We start from the raw sequence: 24,393 nt of genomic DNA on the forward strand, positions 1-24,393 counted from the left end.
CAAAGAAGATAAACAAATGGCAAATAAACACATGAAAATATGCTCAACATCATGTGTCATTAGGGAATTGCAAATTAACACAACAACGAAATGCCACTACTAGAATGAAACACCTACTAGATTGGCCAGAATCCAGAACACTGACACCACCAAATGCTAGCAAGGCTGTGGAGCAACAGGAACTCTCATTCATTGCTGGTGGGAATGCAAAATGGTACAGCCACTTGGAAGACAGTTTGACAGTTTCTTACAAAACTAAACATACTCTTACCATACTAGCCAGCGATCACACTGCTTGGTATTTACTCAAAAGAGCTGAAAACTTATGTTCACACAAAAACTTACACATGAATGTTTATAGCAGCTTTATTCATAACTGCCAAAACTTGGAAGCAACCAAGGTGTTCTTCAGCAGGTGAATGGATAAATAAACTGTGGTACATCGAGACAGTGGAATAGTATTCTGCACTAAAAAGAAAGAAACGAGCTAACAAGTGATGGAAAGACATAGAGGAACCTTAAATGCATATAATTAAGTGAAAGAAGACGATCTGAAAAAAGGCTGACATGCTATATGATTCCAACTATATGACATTCTGGAAAAGGTAAAACTATGGAGACAATTAAAAAATTAGTGATTGGCCAGGCGCAGTAGCTCACACCTGTAATCCCAGCACTTTGGAAGGCTGAGGCAGGTGGATCACTTGAGCTCAGGAGTTTAAGACCAGCTTGGCCAACATGTGAAACCCCATATCTACTAACACTTACAAAAATTAGCCGGGCATGATGGCGCATGCCTGTAATCCCAGCTACTCAGGAGGCTGATGCAGGAGAGTTGTTTGAACCCAGGAGGCAGAGGTTGCAGTGAGCCAAAATCATGCCACTGCACTCCAGCCTGGGCGACAGAGTGAGTGAGACTCTATCTCAAAAAAAGAAAAAAAAACAAAATTAGTGGTTGTCAGCAGTAAGCAGGGAGGAAGGGATGAATTGGCAGAGCACAGAGGATTTTTACATGAGTGAAATTATTCTATATGGTACTACAGTGGTAAATACATGTCACCATACATTTGTCCAAACTCCTAGAATGTACAACACCGAGTGAACACTAATGTAAACTCTGGGTTGGGGTGACAGTGTGTCCACATAGGTTTATCAATTGTAATAAAGGTACTGCTCTGATCACCTAAGCTCAGAAGTTTGAGACCATCCTGGCCACCGTGGCAAAACCTTGTCTCTACTAAAAATATAACATTTAGCTGGGCATGGTGATGGGCGTCTGTAATCGCAGCTACTTGGGAGGCTGAGACAGGAGAATCGCTTGAACCCAGGAGGTGGAGGTGGCAGTGAGCCGAGATTGGGCCACTGCACTCCAGCCTGGGCGACAGAGTGAGACTGTCTCAAAAAAACAGAAAAACAAAAAAACCAAGGTACCGCTCTGGTGGGAGATGCTGATAGTCGGGGAGGCTGTGCATGTGTAGGGGCCAGGGCTCTATGGGGTATGTCTGTACCTTCCTCTCAATTTTGCTGTGAACCTAAAAACTGCTGTAAAAAATAAAGGGTATTACCTTTTTTAAATCAATTTAAAAAATTTTTTTTGTTTTAAGAAAACAAAGAAGCATTGTCTGGTATAATTTGTTAGCTCAAGTGGAGGAATGAAAAATTCCTGGAACATCTTTGTTTCTTAAGATCTGCCATGGCGCCGGGCGCGGTGGCTCAAGCCTGTAATCCCAGCACTTTGGGAGGCCGAGGCGGTGGATCACAAGGTCAGAGATCTGGCATCATCCTACAACATGGTGAAACCCTGTCTCTAATAAAAATACAAAAACTAGCCGGGCGCTGTGAAGGGCGCCGTATCCCAGCTATGAGGCTGAGGCGGGAGAATGGCTGAACCCGGGGCTGAGCTTGCAGTGAGCCGCAGGATCGCTACCACTGCACTCCAGCCTGGGATACAGTGAGACCTCGCCCAAAAAAAAAAAAAGATCTGCCATGGCTCTCCTGGGGAAGAACAAAATGGGAAGTTGTGTATAAAAATGAGGAGTTGGGCTACCAACAACACCCACTATTACCAGACACTTGCTGTACACTAATCCCTGTGCTTTTAGGAATTATTTCATTTGTCCTTTCAACAGCCAAATGAAAATGTTTCTATTGCATGTGTCAACCAAGAAGAGTGTCTAAGACAGGTCTTGGTCAGTTTAGAGGTTTATTTTGCCAAGGTTGAGCTGGAGAGGAAGGAGGAAAGAAAAAAAAAAGGAGGGCAGAAAAACTGAGACAAGTGGTTACATTGTTTTGAGGCTTTGCTGAGCCCTCACTGAATCCACATGTTGCACATGGAAAGGAGGGGGTAGAGGAACAGTCTGTATTCTGGCTGGGTGCGAGTGCAGTGGCTCATGCCTGTAATCCTAGCACTTTGGAAAGGCAAAGATGGTGACCACCGGAGATCAGGGTTCAGGATCACCTGGCCAATATGGTAAAACCCTGTCTCTACTGAAATACAAAATTAGCGGGCGTGGTGGCGACAAATGCAATCCCAGCTACTGAAGGCTGAGGCAGGAGAATCACTTGAACCTGGGAGGCGGAGGTTGCAGTGAGCCGAGATCACACCGTAATCTGCCTGGCAACAGGAGTGAGACTCCATCTCAAAACCAAACAAACAAAAAATTATGTATTCCTCTCATGCTCAATGTGCTCAGTAAATCTACACGTTACATAAGACAAACACACAGCAGAGGGAGAAGTCAAATACGCATTCCTCTGGGGTGGGCGGTGGGACTATTTCTAGTCTCCTCTTGTCCCATACCCGTCAAGATAAGCTGCTCACTTACATTTTCAGGGTGAGGGAGGCCAGCTGGGGAGATACCTGTTTAAGAAGAGAAGGAAAGGCAATTGTTTATGTGTGACTCAGTTTCCAAACTTAACTTTCCCTTTTGGCACAGTGAGTTGGGGGTCCCGAGATTTTATTTTCCTTTCATACATGGAAGGTGTAAAAAGTAAAGTAGAGGTTCCTCTTCAAAGACTTTCCTCCCCGTCTAATTAGGAATAAATAGTAACTTCTCTTAGAAGCAAAATTTATTCAAAGACCTGTGCTAACATTCTTAAATATCTGCGAGCTGTAATAAAGAAATCAATATACTTTATGTTCTTAGCTTCCAATATTTGCCCTGGCATGCTTATACTGTTCCAAGCAAGCATTAGGCCATAGCCTGTTCTTCTTCCTTATTTAAAAGTGTTTTTACCTTTTTCAGCATTCTACAAATTACTTCCTCCTTCCTTTGTTCCCCTCTACCTTTGCCTCTTTTAAAAAGTTCTAAGTCGCTAGCCAATCGGGACAGATACAGATTGTGAGGTCCCGTTCCAGCCAACAGAAACCAGACACAGCAGTGGAGTGGACGCGTCAGGTTATAAACGACTCTGTCTCCTTTGTTCGGTGTACTCTTGCGGCAAAACTGCTGGTGAGTGTACCCTTTCTGGCAGGAAGTAAAAATGGCCTTACTAAATAAATTAAATTTATGTCCAAGTACTATTTATTTATAACACCGAGGAACAAACATTTCAAACAAAGGGCTCAAACTTAGTATTATTCCCAGTTAACTGCTGAGGAAACTGAGGCTGAAGGATGTAGATTTTCCCGATCACACAGGTCTGCCTGAGTCCAAGGCAGGGGTTGTGTCTAAACCCCTAAGGCAGATGGGGGCCCTTTAAGCCCCCTTCCAGCTTTGAGAGTCCTCTGTTCCATGCCTGGATCTCTTCCTTCTGGGAGCGCTGCTCTCTTGGGCTTTGGATCCCTGGAAGGACAGTGCTGTGCCCATAGGGGACTGAGGAGATGACAGCCTGGCGTTTGACTTCATGCAGGAATTTCACACCTTCCCAGACCTTAGAGTGCAGGTGGAGAGTGTCTGGCAGAGAAGGCGCCAAGTACTGCCTGCTGAGGCTGGGAAGGACTGCTCCCATGGCGAGCGAGGCCAGCGGCTCCTTCTCCTGCCCTGGCCACCTGTTTCCCAGCCCTCCCCTCCCCACCTCTCCATCTTGGAATGCTAAATGCAAAGCTGGTGGGCTGGCTGGGTATTAGTAACTCGACTCTGACAGACTCTGACATCTACACTGATAAGAAAGGCGTTTCCTACTGGAGCCAAGGCATCTGCGTGCCTTCTCAGCCATCTCTCCAACCCCTCCGTGACCCTGAAGAGAATGAGGGTGGCAGGATAATAATAGTAACCATAGTTACCCTGTTTTGAGTGCTGTACAGTGCCAGGCCACTGTGCCAAATGCGTCACCCACATTGTTGCATTCAATCCTACAGCCACCCCTTCAGGTACTTTTAGTATCTCCATTTCAGATATGAAACAACTGAGGCTTGTGAGAGGTCAAGAACTTGCCCTAGGCCACACAGCAAGTGAGCTGCAGAGAGAAACTCAAATCCTATCCTCCAGCAGCACCAAGCCCTCGTCTTCTCCCCTCTAGTGGGTGGTGAGAGCCAGAGGGAGGCACGCTGCTCCGGCTGGCTGGTGCGCAACGGAAGCTCTGTGCCTGGTTTCTTCAACTTCCAGGAACAGAGTGAACTAGGATGGGACACAGAGGGAGGGGACGAGCTTCCAGGAAGCCACCTTTCCAGTGGATGAACAGCAGGATCAGGGCTGTTGGCCCAGGCCTCGTGATGGCCCCAGGGGCCAGGGGCCAGGGGCAGGGCCAGCCTGGGAGAGGGGCCCTCCCCAGGCTTCTAGAGTGAGGAATCGGGTAACAGGAACATCTGTTCCTGCCCAGGGAAGGCGAGGTTGTGCTTGGAGCAGGCGGGGCCTTTCCGCCTCTGCCCACCTCTTCTCCTCTGGTCCCTGGTTCTCCATCCATCGCTCCTCCCTTCACCCCTTTCAGGTGCTTCATATTTGGAGTCTCCCAGGAAAAAGGGAAAATCACAGGGGGAGGAGAGCAGAGTAGCCCATTTGTTCGAGCCTTTCAGTCACAGAGGCTGCAAATTTAGCCTTTTGATCTTGGCTTCTGAGTGGCAGTGAGGCATACTGCTTAAGCCTGCAGCCCCTGGAGCCAGATTCCTGCTGGGCCACCCTCCCAGGGCCGCCCCTTAATGCGGCCTAACCTGCAGGTTCCTTAACCTCTCTGTGCCTCAGTTTCTCTGTCTGTAAGATAGGGATAAATACTTCATAAGATTTTTGCAAAAATGCAGTGAGTTGATAAATGGAAAGTAGACATTTCTGTAAGTGTGAAGCCTGGCACAGAATAAGCACTTTCTCAGCGTTAGTTGCTGTTTCCAAATGAAGTTACATACAGAATCATGGATAGAATGGAGAGAAGGCATCCATCAACGAAATTTTCAAAAACAGTCCCCTGGCCAGACGCGGTGGTTCATGCCTGTAATCCCAGCATGGGAGGCCGAGGCAGGTGGATCACGAAGTCAGGAGATTGAGACCATCCTGGCTAACACAGTGAAACCCCGTCTCTACTAAAAATACAAAAAAAAATAGCTGGGAGCAGTGGCACATGCCTGTAATCCCAGCTGCTCGGGAGGCTGAGGCAGGAGAATCGCTTGAACCCTGGAGGCAGAGGTTGCATTGAGCCAAGATCGCGTCACTGCACTCCAGCCTGGACGACAGAGCAACACTCCGTCTCAAAAAATAAAATAAAATAAATAAAATAAAATAAATAAATAAATAAAATAAAATAAAATAAAATACAGTCTCCTATAACCACACCACTCAGCACAACCACCAACCCCATTTCACTCGATTTCCTTTAGATTTTTTCCTGTTCATCATTTTTGTAACATCGTAACCATCATGTGCTTAAAAGTTGTAAAACTCTGGCTGGGCATGGTGGCTACGCCTGTAATCCCAGCACTTTGGGAGGCTGAGGTGGGCAGATTACTTGAAACCAGGAGTTTGAGAACAGCCTGGCTAACATGACAAAACCCCCTCTCCACTACAAAAGTTAGCCAGGTGTGGCGGTACACGCCTGTAATCCCAGCTACTCGGGAGGCTGAGGCAGGAGAATCGCTTGAACCCATGAGGCAGAGGTTGCATTGAGCAGAGATGGTACCACTGCACTCCAGTCTGGGTGACAGAGTGAGATTCTGCATCCAAAGAAAAAAATAAATAAATAAAAAGAGTTGTGTAACTTTGGGACTTTTTTTTTCATTTAACATTTTATTCTAAGCATTTACTATAATAATTCAGTAGGTTTTTGTTGAGGGTCTACTACGCACCAAGCATTGTTCTAAACTCTGAGTATACAGCAGCCAACAGAACAAAGCCCTTCTTCTCCAGGAACGGAACAGACAAGGCCCGTCTCTCAAGGACTTGGTGACATTTCCCACTGGGCATTGATTGCTACATGGTCTTAGAGCTCATTCTTTTAAATTGAGGTCTAATTTCACACAGTAGAGTGCACACATATAAAATGTGAAGTTCAGTGAATGTTCATGTGTGTAGTCACCCATGTAACCACCACCCACCTCAAGAAACAGAACATTTCCAGTGCTCCAGAAGATTCCCTCACCTTCCCAGTCAATAACTACCTTTCTTCCCCTCACGTAACCTTCTGGCTTCTATCAACATAGATTAGTTTCACCTGTTTAAGAACAAGATCCACTCTTTTGAGAATGTCCACTTTCTAACGGCTGCAGAATATTCTATCCTATGGATATGTTTTTGGACACGTTTTGCTTTTAGTTTCTCACCGTTATCAATAATGTTACCTTGGACCAGGTGCAATGGCTCACGCCTGCAATCCCAGCACTTTGGGAGGCCAAGGCAGGTGAATCACCTGAGGTCAGGAGTTCGAGACCAGCCTCGCTAACATGGTGAAACCCCGTCTCTACTAAAAATACAAAGAAAAAAAAAAATGAGCTGGGCATGGTAGTGCACACCTGTAATTCTAGCTATTCAGGAGGCTAAGGCAGGAGAATTGCTTAAATCTGGGAGGCAGAGGTTGCAGCGAGCTGAGATCACGCCGCTGTGCTCCAGCTAGGGCGACAAAGCAGGACTCCGTCTCAATAATAATAATAATAATAATAATAATGCTACATTGAATGTCACATTTTAAATCATTTCCTTAGGCTACAGACTCTCAGAAGCAGGACTGATATTGAAAGCATCTTGGTAAATACTGACAGACTGCTTTCCTAAAAGAGTGTGTGGCACCAACAGTGAATGTAACTGGAGGGGCAAGCTATGGGTGCATAGCATCACTACAGTGTCCACCTCAACTCAATTGTCTACTTCCCGATCCCTGTTTGAGCTTGAATACTCAGCATATAATACAGTGGTCCGGAAGGGTGTCTCCACGAGAAGTCTGAACACCATGAGAAAGATCCACAAGACTCTCTTGGTGAAGTTGCCATAATAGGGAGTTTGGGCCTCAACTTTACAATGTCAAAACTCTAACTTTTTGCTTACATTAAGAGAGGATTCACCCTTGGGCTAACAACAATGAAGCAACAGACTCTGACTCAATCATAAAGCAGATAACAATCTGTGAGTTTACAAAGATAAATTTATCAGTCAAGTAGGCAAGAATGTGTGTATATCAAAAGACTGGTGTGTCCTCCCTTGTTAGAAAGCCACAGAGGAAGCCAAATGATCAACAGAAAATTTCTTGGTGTCTCAGTCTGAGTCAGAAAGCAGAGAAGGAAGCCCTGAGATGTGTAGAGAGGCACCCTTATCTTCAGCTCAAAAGACCCCCTCAGCTCTGAGCCGATAAGGAGCAGTGAGTTTTCCCTACGTCCAGCAGTTCCTTGGCTATTCCTCCTTCCCATCCCAAACTTCAAACACCAGATCCTGTGCAATCTCCCACCTGCCCTTAAATCGACTTCTTTCCATCGCCTCATTCACAGCCTGGTCCAGACCACTATCATCTCTTGCCTAAACTTTTGCAACTCATCTCTCCTTGCCCTCTTGCTCACTCTTGATCCAGTCTCCATCTGCCAGCCAGAGTGATCTTTTGGTTTTTGAGACTGAGTTTCACTCTATTGCCCAGGCTGAAGTGCAGTGGTACAATCCTGGCTCACTGCAATCTCCGGCTCCTGGGTTCAAGCAATTCTCATGCCTCAGCCTCCCAAGTAGCTGGGATTACAGGCATGTGCCACCACGCCTGACTAATTTTTGTATTTTTAGTAAAGACGGAGTTTCACCATGTTGACCAGGCTGGTCTCAAACTCCTGACTTCAAATGATCTGCCCACCTTGGCCTCCTAAAGTGCTGGAATTATAGGTGTGAGCCACCTCACCCGGCCTAGAGTGATCTTTTAAACTGGACATATGAGTGTGTTTAAAGTCTCTACCTAGTTGAATGTGTTGGCTCACAACTATAATCCCAACACTTTGGGAGGCCGAGGCAGGAGGATCACTTGAGGCCAGGAGTTCAAGACCAGCCTGGGCAACATAGCAAGACTATGTCTCCACATAAATAAACAAACAAATAATTAGCTGGGTGTGGTTGCACGCACCTGTGGTCTCAGCTACTTGGAAGGCTGAGATGGGAGGATTGCTTGAGCCCAGGAAGTCAAGGCTGCAGTGAACCACGACCATGTCACTGTACTATAGCCTGGGCAAAGAGCAAGACCCTACCTCAAAAACAATAAAAATAAAATAAATAAAATCTCTACTTAAAACTCTCTGGTGATTGACAGGTTAACAGATGAACAAAACACAGTATATACATAAAACGGAATGTTATTCAGTCTTAAAGAGGAAGGAAATTCTGACACATGCTACAACATGGGTGAACCTTGGAGACCTTACACTAAGTGAAATAAGCCAGACACACACAAAAAAGTGCTGAATTATCCCATTCATGTGAGGTACCTAGAATAGTCAAATCATAGAGACAGAAAGTAGAGGCCGCGCACAGTGGCTCACGCCTGTAATCCCAGCACTTTGGGAGGCCGAGGCAGGCAGATCACCTGGGGTTTGAGACCAGGAGTTTGAGACCAGTCTGGCCAACATGGTAAAACCCCGTCTCTACTAAAAATACAAAAAATTAGCCAGGCATGGTGGCAGGCACATATAATCCCAGCTACTTGGGAGGCTGAAGCAGGAGAGTCGCTTGAACCTGGGAACCTGGGAGGTGGAGGTTGCAGTGAGCTGAGATTGCACCATTTTACTCCAGCCTAGGAGAAAAGAGTGAAACTCTGTCTTAAAAAAAACAAGTAAAATAGTGGTTATCACATTACCAGGGGCTGGGGAGAGAGGGAATGGGGAACTATTGTTTAATGGATACAGAGTTGCAGTCCGGGATGATAAAAAAAACCCCTGAATGTCCCAGCTGGGTGGCTCACACCTGTAATCCCTGGGAGGCTGAGGCAGGTGGATCACTTGAGGTCAGGAGTTCGAGACCAGCCTGGCCAACATGATGAGACCCTGTCTCTACTGAAAATACAAAAATTAGCCGGACATAGTAGCACATGCCTATAGTCCCAGCCACTTGGGAGGCTGAGGCGGGAGGATTGCTTGAACCGGGAGGTGGGGGTTGCAGTGAGCCAAGATCACACCACTGCCCTCCAGCCTGGGAGACAGAACAAGACTTCATCTCAAATAATAATAATAATAATAATAATAATAGTTCTGGATGGTGGTAATGGTTGCACAATATAAATGTATTTAATGCTGTTGAACTATACAGTTAAAATGATTAAATCAGCAAATTTTGTTATCTCTATTTTACCACATTAAAAAAAAAAAAAAAAAGACCCTTGCTGACCTGTTGCTTTTATCCCCAAATTCATAACATGATCTACGAGACCCGATAGGATCTCACCCCCGCTTGTGTAGGGGTTTTAAGGCTAAACTTTATAACTTCTTCCCCCTCCAGTTGGGATCTAGACCTATTAGGAAATCCAAATGGCTATCAAGGCAATGGAGAGATAAAAATATGCGACTTATTACTGATAAAGTTGGGCTTTGGAAGCAAACGCTTATATTTATAGCCACAATGGAGGTTCCTAGTGTCTTCCTCTCCCCATCCTCTCCCCCCAGCTCTTGATTTAAACTTCCAGCTGAGGCCTGCATAGAGCAGCTGGACAGGTCGTCCTGAATGCCAAGCATGCTCCTCCCTCCGCTGCTCACTTAGCTCATTTCTGCCTCTGGGTCATTTCTTAGCATACGTGTCACATGTGGCTGGGCATGGTGGCTCACACCTGTTATCCCAGCACTTTGGGAAGCTGAGGTGGGCAGATCACTTGAGACCAGGAGTTCAAGACCAGCCTGTCCAACATGGCGAAACCCCATCTCTACTAAAAATACAAAAATCTAGCCAGGTATGGTGGTGTGTGCCTGTAGTCGCAAGCTGTCTGTGAGGCTGAGGAAGGAGAATCGCTTGACCCGGGAGGCAGAGGTTACAGTGAACTGAGATCACACCATTGCACCCCAGCCTGAGCAACACAGTGGGACTGTCTCAAGAAAAAAAAAAAAAAGGCCTCTGTCTTATGCTCAGAGGCCTTCCGTGGCCCATACTACCTCCTCCCTGCCTCCTAATAAGTCTCATGCTTCTCCTGCATAGCACTTTCCAGAACTGTGTCTGTGTCTCTTTCCATGATCATTGTGGGTATAAATAAGAAGGCAAGTTTCATGAGAACAGGCACTGCGCTATGGTCTCCATGTGTCCCCCTAAAATTCATGTTAAAACTGAATTGCTAGTGTGATAGTATTAAGAGGTATGGCCTTTAGGATGTGATTAAGTCATGAGGGTGGAGCCGTCATGGGTAGGATTAGTGACCTTATAAAAGGGGTGCAAGAGGCCGGGCGCGGTGGCTCATGCCTGTAATCCCAGCACTTTGGGAGGCCGAGGCAGGCGGATCACGAGGTCAAGAGATGGAGACCATCCTGGTCAACATAGTGAAACTCCGTCTCTACTAAAAATAAAAATAAAAATAAAAATAAAAAAAATTAGCCAGGTGTGATGGCATGTGCCTGTAGTCCCAGATACTCAGGAGGCAGAGGCAGGAGAACCACTTGAACCCGGGAGGCGGAGGTTGCAGTGAGCCGAGATCATGCCACCGCATTCCAGCTTGGCAACAGAGCGCAAATCCGTCTCAAAAAAAAAAAGAGAAAAAGGTAAAAGGGGTGCAAAGGAGCTATTCATCCCTTTTTGCCCTCCCACTTCTGCCTTGTAAGGATGCAGCACTAAGCCACCATCTTGGAAGCACAGAGAGCAGCTCTCACCACAGATAGAATCTGCTGGTACCTTGATCTTGGTCTTTGCAGTCTCTAGGATTGGGAGAAGTAAATTTCTGTTGTTTATAAATTACTCAGTCTAAGGTATTTTGTTATAGCAGCATGAACAGATGAAGACGCACTGTGTATGCTGTATGTTTCCTTCATGGCCATATCCCCAGTGCCTAGCATGGTGCCTGGCACTTTGGCTCCCATACATTGGAGAATATTCCATTCACTAGCACTCCTCTCCAGGAGAGGTCTGTATACTCTTGGAAGACAAATGTGGATAAGGCTTGGGGCCGGGAGGTCAGGGGCCAGCCTAAGTAACATTCGCAGGTACATGGATTAGTGGGCCTTGTGGGGTCTACAGTTTGTCCAGGGCCCAAGATGTCAGCACCATCGAGAAGCTAAGTGTGGTTGGTTATCTGTGCCTCCTTCCCAGCCACTGCTCTAAATAACCATAGAGCAAATATTTGAAGAATGTCAGCTTAAAGGAGTGTCTCGCTCTGACCCTCAAATCTCAATTTCTTTTTAAATTGACAAAAATTGTATATATTACACATGTGTACAACATAATACTTTGAAATACGAATACATTGTGGAATGGCTAAATTTAAGGCCCAGTGTAAATGCTACCTCCTCTCTAAAGCTTTCCTACCCGCCATTCCCCTCCATAAAAGCACAGTTTGGATTTCCTCCCCTGGGCTGTGTAACCTCAGCTGGCACTAGTTGAACTGTACTGTCTGCATATTTATTTATTTATTTATTTATTTTATTTATTTTTATTTTTTTTTTTTTTTGAGACGAAGTCTCACTGTGTCTCCCAGGCTGGAGTGCAGTGGCGTGATCTCGGCTCACTGCAAGCTCCGCCTCCCGGGTTCACGCCATTCTCCCGCCTCAGCCTCCCAAGTAGCTGGGACTACAGGCGCCCGCCACCGTGCCCGGCTAATTTTTTTGTATTTTTAGTAGAGACGGGGTTTCACCATGTTAGCCAGGATAGTCTCGATCTCCTGACCTCGTGATCCACCCGCCTCGGCCTCCCAAAGTGCTGGGATTACAGGCTTGAGCCACCGCGCCCGGCCCTGTCTGCATATTTATATGTCTGTCTCTCCTCCCAGAGGAAGTCCATGAGGGCAGGGACTTTATCTTTTCGTTCACTGTTTTTTCTTAGCATCAAGCACAATTTCTTGCATGTGGTAGATATTCACCAAATACCTGTCGACTTAATGAACAAAGTGCCACCATGTGCCAGGCACTAGTTGACTTCTGAGAAGGGGTATATGTCAAGACATTTGTTAGCCACCCACCAGCCTCTGAATTTAAGCCTGCCAGTAAGCCCCATCCTTCAGGACACAGAGCTTGGTCAAGAAGGGGCCTACAACCCTATCCCCTACTCCCTACTCCCTAGCCCCTAGCCAATCAGGTCCAACAAGACTTAAATTTTAGGAATCTTGTTTGAGGAATAGAGAAGCTGACTTTCTCATTCCTGCAGGATGTGAACTCATAAGGCTGAATTCCCACTGGTGACCCTCAGGCCCACAAGGGAAGCCAGCCTTAAGACGAAGGCAGCATCATGGGAGGCAGAACAGAGGAAACTGGTGTCTTTGGTGACAGGTGAGCTGCTGAATCAAACTTCCTTCCTGAAGCTAGCCCTCCCGTCTCCATTTCTCTTAGGTATATGTACCAATCATTCCTTTCAGTCACTTTGTTTCTCTCTTGCAACATGAAGCATCCAGAAGAGGCCAGAGAATCACAGGAAACCCAAGCTTTAACACCTCAGGACCTGCTGAGGAGATGGGTGAATCCTCAGTTTAGGACACTCTCAACCCTCACATCCAGCATGGTTTTCAGATGGTGGCACCCCAGCAGCTCTTGGACACAGGAGAAGGAGATGTGAACCTGGGTCTTAACCATCAGCTGCTCTAGCTGTTCTCAGTCCTCACCAAGAAGACAACTAGGACCCATCCAAAGACAAAAACAGCCAAAGTTATACCTGGCACAAGACCTTTGTGAGCCCCCAGATCACTTGTCTCGGAGGCTGGATCAGAAATAAACATTTTGGTCTTATTATAAGCATAGTGGAGGTGTAGGATTGAAAAATCAGAGTGTTGGAGCTGGAAGGATCCTTAGAGATGAGCTGGTCAGACCCCCTCATTTTGCAGATGGGGAGACTGAGGCCCACAGCAGGGAGGAGTCTTTCTTGCTCAAGATCACACAGCGTGTTAGTGCCAAAGCTAGTACCCTCCCTAAAGGAGTTTCTCCCTCAGCCTCCCCCTGCAGAAATGGGGCTAAGGAGACTGGGCGCAGTGGCTCACGCCTATAATCCCAGCACTTTGGGAGGCCGAGGCGGGTGGATCACCTGAGGTCAGGAGTTTGAGACCTGCCTGGCCAACATGGGAAACCCCATCGCTAACAAAAATACAAAAATTAGAGTGTTCAATCTGCTTCCAGATGGGCAAGAAGACTCGTGGTCTGGTTCTTGGACTTCCCTAACAGCATGGCCCCTAAATGCCAGTCTCCACTGCCTCAAAAGAAGAAACCAAGACCACCGCCTGCTCTGGGACCGGAGGAGACATTGGCCTCTGCAGGCTTGCTGAAGAAGGGAGAAAAAGAACAGCAAGAAGCAATTGAACACATTAAGGAAGTACAAAATGAAATAGACAGACTTAATGAACAAGCTAGTGATGAGATTTTGAAAGTAGAACAGAAATATACCAAACTCCACCAACCATTTTTTCAGAAGAGGTCAGAATTGATCACCAAAATCCCAAATTTTTGGGTAACAACATTTGTCAACCATCCACAAGTGTCTGCACTGCTTGGGGAGGAAGACAAAGAGGCACTGCATTATTTGACCAGAGTTGAAGTGACAGAATTTGAAGATATTAAATCAGGTTACAGAACAGATTTTTATTTTGATGGAAATCCTTACTTTGAAAATAAAGTTCTCTCCAAAGAATTTCATCTGAAGGAGAGTGGTGATCCATCTTCAAAGTCCACCAAAATCAAATGGAAATCTGGAAAGGATTTGACGAAACGTTCAAGTCAAACACAGAATAAAGCCAGCAGGAAGAGGCAGCATGAGGAACCAGAGAGCTTCTTTACCTGGTTTACTGACCATTCTGATGCAGGTGCTGATGAGTTAGGAGAGGTCATCAAAGATGATATTTGGCCAAACCCATTACAGAACTACTTGGTTCCTGATATGGATGATGAAGAAGGAGAAGGAGAAGAAGATGATGATGATGATGAAGAGGAGGAAGGATTAGAAGATACTGATGAAGGGGATGAGGATGAAGGTGAAGAAGATGAAGATGATGAAGGGGAGGAAGGAGAGGAGGATGAGGGAGAAGATGACTAATAGAACACTGATGGATTCCAACCTTCGTTTTTTAAAATTTTTTCCAGTCCCTGGGAGCAAGTTGCAGTCTTTTTTTTTTTTTCCTCTTGTGCTCAGTCGCCTTGTTCTTGAGTTCTCTTTTCTCTACTCCATGGTTCTCAACTTATTTGGGGGGAAATACCTTGAGCAGAATACAATGGGAAAAGAGTCTCTACCTCTTTCTGTTCAAAGTTCATTTTTATCCCTTCCTGTCTCAACAAAAACTGTATGGAATCAACACCACCGAGCTCTGTGGGAAGAAAGAAAACCCTGCTCCCTTCGCTCTGCTGGAAGCTGGAGGGTGCTAGGCCCCTGTGTAGCAGTGCAAAGAATTCTAGCTTGTTTCCTCCTTTCTCTGTATGTTGGGCTCAGAGAGTACACTGTGTCTCTGTGTGAATATGGACAGTTAGCATTTACCAACATGTATCTGTCTACTTTCTCTTGTTTAAAAAAAGAAAAAAAAACTTTAAAAAATGGGGTTATAGAAGGTCAGCAAAGGGTGGGTTTGAGATGTTTGGGTGGGTTAAGTGGGCATTTTGACAACGTGGCTTCTCCTTTGGCATGTTTAATTATGATATTTGACAGACATCCTTGCAGTTTAAGATGACACTTTTAAAAATAAATTCTCTCCTAATGATGACTTGAGCCCTGCCACTCAATGGGAGAATCAGCAGAACCTGTAGGATCTTATTTGGAATTGACATTCTCTATTGTAATTTTGTTCCTGTTAATTTTTAAATTTTCTTTTTGTTTCACTGGAAAGGAAAGATGATGCTCAGTTTCAAAAGTGTACAAGTTGCTTTGTTACAATAAAACTAAATGTGTACACGAAGGAAAAAAAAACACAAAAATTAGCCGGGTGTGGGGGCGTGGTGGCGCATGCCTGTAATCCCAGCTACGCAGAAGGCTGAGGCAGAAGATTTGCTTGAACGCAGGTGGTGGAGGTAGCAGTGGGCCAAGATTGCGCCACTGCACTACAGCCTGGGCAAGAGAGCAAGACTCCATCTCAGAAAAAAAAAAAAAGAGAGAGAAAGAAAGAAATGGGGCTGGAGCTCCCCAAGCTTGGGAAGGAGAAGGGAGAGGACACTGACAGGGATTCTCCCTGCTACAGCAGTTAGGAGCTGCTCCCAAAACATTCACTGACAGGCCTAGCCAATTGTCCTTAATGACCTTATTGTGGCATTTTGATAACAACTTGTGGTTGGCTCAGTGGGTACTAGGTCTCTAACAATGCATCAATGAGGCCTCTTATAATTTCTCCAGAGGAGAAATTCAGGGTCAGCAATCTGGTAGGAAGGAAGACTCCAAGATGTGCCTTGGGGACAGGGTATATATGGGAACTCTGTAATTTCCACTCAACTTCACTGTGAACCTAAAACTTCTCTAAAAATAAAGTCTTTTCAAACACACACACACAACCGGGAATGGTGTCTCATGCCTGTAATCCCAACATTTTGGGAAGCCAAGGCGGGCAGATCACTTGAAGCCAGGGGTTCAAGACTAGCCTGGCCAACATGGTGAAACCCCATCTCTACTAAAAAACACAAAAATGAGCCAGGTGGGGTGGCATGCGCCTGTATTCCAGCTACTCGGGCACCTGTAATTCCAGCTATTCGGGGGGTTGAGGTGAGAGAATCGCTTGAACCCAGGAGGCGGAGGTTGCAGTAAGCCAAGATTGTGCCACTGCACTCCAGCCTGGGGGACAGAGCGAGACTGTATCTCAAACACACACACACACACACACATTGTAGTTAGACCCCAATTGAAGTGCCAGTGTGACTTTCACCTCTGAGAACCTCTGTTTCCTCAGTTGTAAAAGGGAGGACAATAATAGTACGTGCTTTACAGGGTCGCTGTGCAGATTAGATGAGATCACTCTAAAACAGTACTTTGCACAGTGCCTCGCACAGACGGTAGTACGAATATTACCTATTATTTATTTATACTACCGATTTGTATTTATCTATAGTTTATAGGTAAAATTGTTCCATGATAATCTGCTTCCGGTGGACCCATTCTAAGTAGGGACAGCCCATTTGCCTCTTCCCATGTGACCTCTGTTCAGACAGGAAACGTAAGGCTCAGATTCATATTGATTTATGGGGCTGGGGACCTGGAGTCCAAAGACTCCAGGAGTCTTAGCTCCACCGGTGACTTATTAGGAACTTAAGTTACTGAGTCCCTTTGAGTCTCAGTTTCTCCAGATGTAAAAGACTAGGCTCATATTCTCCACTTCGTAGGGTTCTTGTGGGATAAAGGACTTGGATCTCCACAGGTCTGGGAATTCAGACCTGCTTTAGTGAGACTGGAGCATCAGCTTCACCAATGGAATCTGCCACCAGGGGGCAGGCTTGCTACATCCAAGTTCCCATTTGTCCAAAATACTCATTTCCTTTTTTGAGCGTGATTGTCTTAACTTTTTTATTATGGAAAGAGTCCAACATACACAAAAGTAGAATGGTATAATAAGCCTCATGTACCCAGCACTAAGTTTCAGTAACTATCAATATTTTGCCAATCTTCCCCTCTCTTTTTGTTTGCTCTGCTGCTAGTGGAGTATTTTAAAGCATATTCCAGACCTCATTTTATTTTATCCCTAATACACATGTGCTGCTCCAATTGAAAAAGATTTATTTTTTGCCGGGCATGGTGGCTCACACCTGTAATCCGAGCACTTTGGGAGGCTGAGGTGGGCAAATCACCTGAGGTCAGGAATTCGAGACCAGCCTGACAACCGTGGAGAAACCCTGTCTCTACTGAAAATACAAACTTAGTCAAGTGCGATGGCACATGCCTATAATCCCTGCCACTTGGGAGGCTGAGGCAGGAGAATCACTTGAAACCGGGAGGCAGAGGTTGTGGTGAACCAAGATCGCGCTATTGCACTCCAGCCCGGGCAACAAGAGTGAAACTCCATCTCCAAAAAAAAGAAGAAAGAAAAAGACTTACTTTCACAAGCACTGTGTCACTTAACAAAAAAGAACAATAATTCCTTAATTTCATCTAAGTTCATATCTAAATTTATTTTTTCTTTTCTTTCTTTTTCTTTTTTTTTTTGAGGGTCTCACTGTCTCTAGCCCAGGCTGGAGTGCAGTGGCCTAATCTCCACTCACTGCAACCTCTGCCTCCTGGGTTCAAGTGATTCTCCTGCCTCAGCCTCCCAAGTAGCTGGGACTACAGGCGTGTGCCACCACGCCTGGCTAATTTTTGCATTTTTTGGTAGAGACTGTGTCGTTCACTGTGTCGGCCAGGCTGGTCTCAAACCCCTGGCCTCAAGTGATCTGCCCGCATCAGCCTCCCAAAGTGTTGGGATTTCAGGTGTGAGCCACAGTGCCTAACCTATATTTAAATTTCTGAAGACGTCTTTTGACAGCTAACTCATTAGAATCTCGATCCAAATGAGGTTACTGCATTTGGTAAGTCACTTTCACATTCTACTGTCCAGTTTTACTTCTGTATCATGAATCTACTGGAGAATCCAGGACACTTGTCCTGTAGAATGCTCCACATTTGGAGTTTGACTGATTATAGTCTTTGTATATCCCTCATATTTCTGGTAAACTGGTAATTAGATTTTGGCTTCATAAGGCTTACGCTCTTTTTCTTTCTTTTGTTGTTGTTTTTCTTTTTTTTGAGACAGGGTCTCACTCTGTCACCCAGGCTGGAGTGCAGAGGCAAGATCTCGGCTCACTGCAAGCTCTACCTCCCAGGTTCAAGCAATCCTCCTGCCTCAGCCTCCCTAGTAGCTGGGACTACAGGCGTGCACCACCACACCTGGCTAATATTTTTTTTTTTTATTATTAGAGATGGGGTTTCACCATGTTGGCCAGGCTGGTCTCGAACTCCTGACCTCAGGTAATCTGACTGCCTCGGCCTCCCAAACTTTTGGGATTACAGGTGTGAGCCACTAAACCCAGACATTTTTTTTTTTTTTTTTTTTTTTTTGAGACGGGGTCTCGCTCTGTCACCCAGGCTGGAGTGCAGTGGCCAGATCTCAGCTCACTGCAAGCTCTGCCTCCTGGGTTCACGCCATTCTCCTGCCTCAGCCTCCCGAGTAGCTGGGACTACAGGCGCCCGCCACCTCACCCGGCTAGTTTTTTTAGTAGAGACGGGGTTTCACCGTGTCAGCCAGGATGGTCTTGATCTCCTGACCTTGTGATCCACCCGTCTCGGCCTCCCAAAGTGCTGGGATTACAGGCGTGAGCCACCGCGCCCGGCCTTTTTTTTTTTTTTTAACGGCAAGAATATTTCGTGGAGAGCACTGCTGACTTAATGAACAAAGTGCCACCACATGCCAGGCACTAGTTGACTCTTTAGGGAAGGTATATGTCAAGACATTTGTTAGTGGCCCCCACAGCCTCTGGATTTAAGGCCATTAGTAAGTCCCATCCTTCAAGACACAGAGAGCTTGTCGAGGAAGGGCCCAAGGACCCTATCTCCAATCCTCTATCCCCTAGCCAATCAAGTCCAACAAGACTCAATTCCAGGACTGTTGTTTGAGAAACAGACACTAACCTTAAAACATTTTAGTGATTTTAAGGTTGGTCAATGACTTTTAAATTATTTTTAATTTTTTTAAAACTGGAAAATGGTATTTAGAGACTAAATCTGTGCACTACGGGTGTTCCAGGGGTGGGTGACCAGCCTGGCCAACATGGTTCCTCTAAATGGTATTTAGAGACTAAATCTGTGCACTGAGTTGGTCATTGCTTCTAGGCCTTTTTGGCAGACAGAGCTAAAAAATACTTTTTTTTTTTTTTTTGAGATGGAGTCTTACTCTGTTGCCCATGCTGGAGTGCAGTGGCGCAATCTCAGCTCACTGCAATCTCCACCTCCTGGGTTCAAGCAATTCTCCTGCCTCAGCCTCCTGAGTAGCTGAGACTACAGGTGCCCGCCACCATGCCCGGCTAATCTTTCTATTTTTGGTAGAGACGGGGTTTTGCCACGTTGGTCAGGCTGGTCTGGAACTCATGACTTAAGGTGATCCACCAGCCTCAGCCTCCCTAAAGTGCTGGGATTACAGGCGTGAGCCACCACGCCAGGCTGAAAATACATTTTTGAAAAGAAAATACATACTGCTATCTAATTCAGATCTAAGTTTATCCTAAGCTTCTTTTCTCCTTAAAACACTTTCTCATACACTGAAAAATCTTGGTTCCTAATGCTATTGACATAATTACTTATTTGTTTGTTCTTATATCATAGTTTCAAAATAGCAACATCAATATTACTACTAGCAATAAGACAAATGAATGCAATCGTATTTCTATGCAGTTTTATTTGTCCTTAGACTATACCCCATTAGAAAGGTACAATCAAGGACGGGTGTGATGGCTCATGACTGTAATCCCAACACCTTGAGAGACAAAGGAAGATTACTTGAGGTCAGGAGTTTACAAGCAGCCTGGGCAACACAGTGAGACCCTGTCTCTACAAGAAAATTTTTAAAATTAGCTCTACCTATAGTCCCAGCTCCTCAGGAGGATAAGGTGGGAAGATCCCTTGAGCCCAGGAGTTGGAAGTTAGTGAACTATAATCACCACTGCACTCAAGCCTGGGTGACAGAATGAGAACTCATCTCTTTATTTTTTTGAGATGGAGAGTGTCGCTCTGTGGCCCAGGCTGGAGTGCAGTGGCGGGATCTCAGCTTCACTGCAAGCTCCGCCTCCTGGGTTCACACCATTCTCCTGCCTCAGCCTCCCCAGCAGCTGGAACTACAGGCGCCCGCCGCCACACCCGGCTAATTTTTTGTATTTTTAGTAGAGACGGGTTTCACCATGTTAGCCAGGATGGTCTCATTCTCCTGACCTCATGATCTGCCCGCCTAGTCCTCCCAAAGTGCTGGGATTACAGGCGTGAGCCACCTCACCCAGCCTGAACTCATCTCTTAAAAAAAAAAAAAATCAGGCCGGGCGCGGTGGCTCAAGCCTGTAATCCCAGCACTTTGGGAGGCCGAGACGGGCGGATCACGAGGTCAGGAGATCGAGACCATCCTGGTTAATATGGTGAAACCTCGTCTCTACTAAAAAGTACAAAAAAAAACTAGCCGGGCGAGGTGGCGGGCGCCTGTAGTCCCAGCTACTTGGGAGGCTGAGGCAGGAGAATGGCGTGAACCCGGGAGGCAGAGCTTGTAGTGAGCTGAGATCTGGCCACTGCACTCCAGCCTGGGCGATAGAGCGAAACTCCGTCTCAAAAAAAAAAAAAAAAATCAAAATACTTAAGAAGCCGTTTGAAATTATTTTCTCTGTGTTACACCACCAATCTGACATTAGATAGTTCGTTTCCATTTGTTTTTAATTTTTATGGAGTGCTTTATTTTATTGAACTGTCTTATAAACATGTGAAATGTTTATAAGGTTCCAAAATTGTACTATATAAAAGGTATATTCATAGAAGTCTCATTCCCATCCCTATGCCCTCCATCCCATATAAGCAACTATTTTTGTAGAAGTTTGGGATTTATTCTTCCATTGTCTACCTTTTAAATATAAGTACTTAATGCGTATTTATCTCTCCATTACTCACATGTAATAGCATACTATAAACACTGTATGCACTTTGCTTATTTCACTTAATAGAGATCACTTGATATTAGTATATGTTTATTAGTATATATAAGAAATCTTCCACATCTTTTGTTTTTTGGTTTTTTTTTTGAGACAGAGTATTGCTCTGTTTTTTTTTTTTTTTTTTTTAGACAGTCTTGCTCTGTCACCCAAGCTGGAGTGCAGTGGCGTGACCTTGGCTCACTGAAACCTCCACCTCCCAGGTTCAAGAGATTCTCCTGCTTCAGCCTCCCAAGTAGCTGGGACTATAGGCCAGTGCCACCACGCCCGCCTAATTTTTGTATTTTGAGTAGAGACAGGGTTTCACCATGTTGGCCAGGCTGGTCTCGAACTCCTGACCTCAAGTGATCTGCCCACCTCGGCCTCCCAAAGTGCTAGGATTACAGGTGCGAGCCACGCCAGGCCTCTTCCACATACTTTTTCATGGCTGCATAGTACTTCATCCTGTGTATGTACTATAATTTATTCAACCAGTTCTTTATCATTAGACATGTGAGCAGTTTCCAATCTTTTGCTATTCATTAATGCCATAATGAATGGCCCTGTACATACAGGTTTGTTGGTTTTTTGTGTGTGTGTTTGCCAGTATATTACTAGGTTAGATTCCTCGAAATCTAGTATTTGATCTAGGGCTACTGGATCAAATAATATGGCTATATATTGCCAAATTTCCTTGTTAACAGTATCACTTTGCCTTTCCACCAGCCATGTATGAGAATGCTAGCCTTAGGTGTATTTTGATACCGTATCAGATTGAGGAGGCTGCAGAGATCAATCACAGACAAGGTTCCTGCCCCCAGGAATTCTCAGTCCTCCAGGAGGCCTACAGGCAAAAAAAAAATTACATAACATAATAAGCACAGGGAGCATTTACCCTGAAGCTAATGAATCTTAAGCTTCAGAGTCCTTTACTTATAGGGACCCTTTCCAATGTTCCAGGTATGTGTTCCCAGGGCCATTTTATAACCTTTCTTCTCAGGAGGACACCCCAAATTATTTAAGCTTCAGGCCCCACAAGATCTAAACCCACCTCACAGACTTAACTGTGAGCCTAAATTGGGGGTGAGAGTGGATTTCGAATCTCATCTGCAGCCAACTTGAGAGCAAGGGTTCCTATGATACTTAACGATTGAGACAAAATGAAAACGCTACTTTGATTGAGAAAGAGGTCCCTCCCCTGATTCGGATCAATAACCCACACAGGTAGTTAGCTGTCTTCGCAGAGCCTTCTATATTTTCCCGCTACTTTTGAGGGCACGAAATAAGTCTTGGCTGACACCAGTGTTTCCAGCAAACAGCTGAAGACTTGACACTTGGATGGCACTCAGGACAAAAATCTTAACAGATTACAGAATCATTGTGGGTTTTTTAGTTTTTTTTTTTTTTAAGGGGAGGGGGTGTTACACTAGGAGTGGGTATTCAAGGTAGACACATCCCAAAACAGACACTTCAGTGAAAAGAGGCAGGTGTTTCCTCGCCTGTAAAAACAGGATAATAAAACCTCGCCTTGTGGGGTCTGGTTAGGATTAAGCAAGATCATTTATATAAAGACCTAACCCAGTGCCAGACTCTCGGGAGAAGGGGAATAAATGGAGGCAGAAAATAAAATGGGTTGATCTTGGAGCACAGCGACAGGGATTCTTTGTACATCGTGCCTTATAGAGCGAGCGCTATATGAGGAGGATTCATCACCCTGCTGAGAAGTAAGTAATGGGTGCAGAAAAAATTGGGGAAGAAGGAATGGACGTTTCTGGCAGATGCTTACTGATCTAACAACTGGATGACTAAGAGATGCGGGCCTGAGTGACCCCGGGCTGGCTGTGAGGCCGACAGCGTGAGGGATCTGACTGACAGCGTGTGGCAGCCGAGCGACTGCGGCAGCGGCGGGGCCCCCATTGACTGTCCCGCCCCGAGAGCGGACGGAGCGCGGTGGATCCTGGCTCATACCGAGGCTTCTCCCGCGCGCCGACTGCAGGCCAACCCTCCACCAGGAGCCTCCGGGGGGCGCCACGGGCACCGCAGCCAGGTGCAGGCGCCGCCGTCCCTTCACTCCCCACGCCGAGGAGGTGGCCCTGGCTCCCTGCGGCCGCGGCCGGGGAACAATGAGGCGCTGGCTTCTTTAAGGGAGATACCACCGCGCCGGCGGGGCAGGGGACGGCGTCCTCCCAGATGATCGCACCCAGCCCCGCGCCGCCGCCGCCGCCGCCGTCTCGGTAACTGCACTGCCCGCAAACATGGCTCAGTGACTCGAACAAAAGCTGCAGTCTCCCTCCCGGCGGGGCGGACGCCAGGCCTCCTTGGTCGGGCCGCACCTCCCGGCGGGCCCGCCAAAGAGCACCGCGCCCCGCAAGCACCCGACACCCGCGCGGAAGATGCACCGGGCGTTCCACCCCAGCGAGCCCCGCACCCCAGCCCGCAGCTCGGTAGGTCGGAAGAGGGGCGGGTAAGGGGAGGGGAGGCCGCGGCCGGGCGCGCGCAGCCCCAGGCCCGGACCTGCCGCTGCAGACCGTCCCTGGGGCCGCGGGCCCTGAGCGCCCGCTGCAGCTGGAGGGTGGCCGAGCCCCGGCGTGGCGTGGCCTCGCGGTTCCAGGGCCCGGCCACCCCTGTGGGGAGCAGCACCAGTGGTGCGCTCCGGAGCGCGCACACCTCCGACGACTCCCGGCTCTGCAAATCCTCGGGAGAGGGAGGAGGCGAGCGGACCGCCGGCCGCGCGCTTCGTCGGTGGCGCGGAACGTCCCGGCTCGCGCTACGGAAAGCCGGAGGGGGGCGGGGCCGTCGGCGTAAGGGGGTGTGTCCGCGCGCACCACGGGGGCGCGCGCCGGCTGCTGACTGGAGGCGGCGGCAGCGGAGGCGCGAGCTGCCCGATAATGGCGGCCTGCAGAGCCCATGAGAGGGAGAAGCGGCGGCGTCTACCCTGAGGTAAATCTGGCCCTTCGGCGTGGCGGAGAGGCCCTGCTGCAGAGCCGACGGCCCTGCATGTGTCTCCCTCCCTGGGACGCCTGTCACAGACCTGTCAGCGGAGTCATCCCGGGGAAGGCCCCGCGCTCCTCAGGCCACCGGCCCCAGCCGCGGCCTCCTCTCACACTGGGGCCACCTCCCCCCGGCCCTCAGCCCCCAGCCCCGAGGAGTTGAGGCAACTGCTGGGCTGGCTCCTGTGAGCAAAGGGGCTCGGGAGGCTCCCCTCCGGGCTTCATCTGAGCACGGCCGAGGAGGGGGAGGGCCTGACACTTGGCCAATGAGCGCGGCCTGAGTGGCCGCGTCGGGCAACACCTCTGGCCGGGACTAGCCCT

At 47.1% G+C, this 24,393-nt stretch overlaps 3 protein-coding genes across 5 annotated transcripts in view; 2 read left to right on the forward strand and 1 right to left on the reverse strand.

Moving 5' to 3' along the window:
- LOC116274614 (translation initiation factor IF-2-like) lies at positions 1 to 24,006 on the reverse strand. 2 transcript variants are annotated; one of them, XR_004183387.1, is made up of 4 exons: positions 23,051 to 24,006; positions 21,848 to 21,926; positions 2,826 to 2,860; positions 1 to 468 (listed from the first exon to the last, which is right to left on the reverse strand). XR_004183387.1 is itself a non-coding variant. In XM_031665756.1 (3 exons), exons 1-2 carry the CDS (start codon positions 23,989 to 23,991, stop codon positions 21,875 to 21,877), a joined length of 993 nt encoding a protein of 330 aa, XP_031521616.1. In that variant the 5' UTR covers positions 23,992 to 24,006; the 3' UTR covers positions 2,619 to 2,860; positions 21,848 to 21,874. The 2 variants fall into 2 exon arrangements, 1 of the variants encoding a protein (XP_031521616.1); XM_031665756.1 differs by lacking the exon at positions 1 to 468 and having other exon boundaries at positions 2,619 to 2,860.
- LOC101004600 (protein SET) lies at positions 13,632 to 15,182 on the forward strand. Its single transcript, XM_003892194.3, has one exon. The coding sequence runs from the start codon at positions 13,656 to 13,658 to the stop codon at positions 14,517 to 14,519; it is 864 nt and encodes a 287-aa protein (XP_003892243.2). The 5' UTR covers positions 13,632 to 13,655; the 3' UTR covers positions 14,520 to 15,182.
- Positions 23,444 to 24,393, forward strand: part of PDIK1L (PDLIM1 interacting kinase 1 like) — a 12,093-nt gene continuing 11,143 nt past the window's right edge. Inside the window, exon 1 of one of the 2 annotated variants that reach the window (XM_009202275.4) lies at positions 23,444 to 23,526. The gene's annotated coding sequence lies outside the window, so the exon portion shown is untranslated. Of the gene's footprint in view, positions 23,527 to 23,883; positions 24,023 to 24,393 lie in introns of those variants that run through there. The other variant, XM_003891376.4, reaches the window with a different exon arrangement.

This window comes from Papio anubis, chromosome 1 (genome assembly GCF_008728515.1).
Source record: "Papio anubis isolate 15944 chromosome 1, Panubis1.0, whole genome shotgun sequence".
NCBI classification, from domain to species: Eukaryota; Metazoa; Chordata; class Mammalia; order Primates; family Cercopithecidae; genus Papio; species Papio anubis.